At 32.7% G+C, this 2,246-nt stretch overlaps 1 protein-coding gene across 1 annotated transcript in view; it reads right to left on the bottom strand.

Moving 5' to 3' along the window:
• Positions 1-2,246, bottom strand: part of LOC106870684 (protein virilizer homolog) — a 68,649-nt gene that overhangs the window by 23,043 nt on the left and 43,360 nt on the right. The window contains exons 20-21 of the mRNA XM_052974140.1: positions 1,050-1,077; positions 591-767 (exon numbers count right to left, since the gene is read on the bottom strand). Coding sequence (XP_052830100.1) covers positions 591-767; positions 1,050-1,077 — 205 coding nt within the window. The remainder of the gene's footprint in view (positions 1-590; positions 768-1,049; positions 1,078-2,246) is intronic.

Here is a 2,246-nt window from a genome sequence, read left to right as displayed (position 1 = left end):
GCCGTTTTCGTGCAGGTGACACGTAAAAGCACCCACTACACTCTCTGAGTGGTTGGCGTTAGGAAGGGCATCCAGCTGTAGAAACTCTGCCAAATCAGACTGGAGCCTGGTGTTGCCATCCGGTTTCACCAGTCCTCAGTCAAATCGTCCAACCCATGCTAGCATGGAAAGCGGACGTTAAACGATGATGATGATATATATATATATATATATATTAAAAAAATCCATAAAATCAGGAGGTATGAGAGGTGAATTTATATCTATTTGTTTCACAACCTTGTTCGTGTATTTCATTAGTTTCAGAATGGAATAAATTATGCATACATGTTTGCATTACCCTGCATGCTTACCATTATACATTGCAATTGGAGATTCACAAATTAATGTGAATAAAGAAAGCTTATCAGATTATTGGGACATCATGCCTACACCATCCATTCAATTCTCTAAACCCCACACCTTATACTACTCATATATGTACACACACACACACACACACACACACACACATGTATAACCTGTCTAATAAACATTAGGTATCACAGTTTATTAAAGGTTTGTTCCTTCTTAAAAATATGCCAACCACTTACGATCTGATGCGGAGGGGTTGACAACGTATTTGCCATCTTCACTAATTGCAAGCAGTTGTGGAGCAAAGCGTTGCAGCATTTCCATGTTGTCTGATTGGCGAATGACGAGAAGTAATAATTCGGAGACATAGCCAGCACACACCGACTTCTTCACACGGGCATCTTTCACCTCATCACCTGCAGCAATGACATAGAAAAGAAATAGTATTTATCAAATTGTTGTTTACATAAAACATTTTCAAAATATGTTTTCTCACATTTTCTTTGAAACAGTTCAAACTATGAGCAGGCGTTTAAATTTAATAGAAAGATTTTAAAATATTCAATTTTTAATTTCAAATGTAAATCTAAGATTAGAAGTTCTTACCATTTATATTTACATAAAATCCCATTAAATATTATTTATAAGCTAATGCTGCAATTTCTAAAAATTATGGCCATAAAAGGCTACAGAATTACCATAAATGATAATATTTTTATCCATACTCTTGAAGTGGTTTCAAACTTCATTCAAATATCTTCCAATTCTCAAACATTGCTTGTGCTAATGCTACCTCAATCAATCTTTGCATTCAAGCATTGTACAATACCATATAAAGTATAGTCAACCCTTATATCCAACACATTTTAACATAACATCAAATTTCTCGAAAACTTATTGCCTTAAAAAAAAAAAAAAAAAAAAAAAAAAACATTCCTCTTTGGTTGTCAATAAACAGGCAAATTGAATTAATCCTTTTCTGAATATATTTCTGTTCAAATACCCTGCCTTTGTTTCAATTAATTTTGAAAATAATGAAAAATTGGTCTCAGAGTTAATCCAATAATCCACTGGATTGTTCAGGCACTACATGAATGGTTTTCATTTAGTATATCTTAATCAAGCCAACCTAATGAAGCCTTTTCATTGGGTAGGATGAATTAAAGTTTAAACTTCAAACAAACAGTACACCCATTATGCTATAACTGCTTAATATATGAGAACATTTGAATGTCTCAGCCATGAATTATCAGACAGTAACAAAAAGGAAAACCAGATTGTGGACCATTCATCATCTCACCAATTCAGTAAGTTGTGCATTTTATAAATAAGAAATATTAATATAAATTTCATTAGAATTTGTCGGTTTTCATGTTGAGCAACAATAAATGATAAAAGATGGTGAAGCTTATAACCCACTGTCTTTTATTACTTCAATGTTCTTCGTATCCACATACAAAGTGTCAAGGAAAAGATTATTGATTGCCAACCTGGCTGAAACCGGCTCTGAGTACAAATGTCTTGTTTTCATAAGCTCTGAATTAAAATCTTTCACCAAACTTTAGTCACAATTTATGTTCCTAACATTAGTTTAATGATTAAATTATTTTACTAAACTCTTTGTTACATTTAAAATTGATTGAAAGAAACACAGAGCATCTCAACAGAAATACAGTAACGAAAGGGTTAATGCAATGTCTACTTTAGTTGTTCATTGAATTCTAAACCCTGAGCAAATTGGAAAAGGTAGGTTTGGGAAATCTCCCTTTTATTTACACTGAAAGTATCTCAAAAGTAAATACAGAAAGGGTTAAAGTTGCAAATTCACAGACAGGAAGAAACAAAAAGAAAATGACTATCCCAGAAATTCCTATCCATGCTAATATGGAAAAATA

This window comes from Octopus bimaculoides, chromosome 17 (genome assembly GCF_001194135.2).
Source record: "Octopus bimaculoides isolate UCB-OBI-ISO-001 chromosome 17, ASM119413v2, whole genome shotgun sequence".
Taxonomy (NCBI): Eukaryota; Metazoa; Mollusca; class Cephalopoda; order Octopoda; family Octopodidae; genus Octopus; species Octopus bimaculoides.
This window is presented reverse-complemented; position numbering and strand designations above follow the sequence as displayed.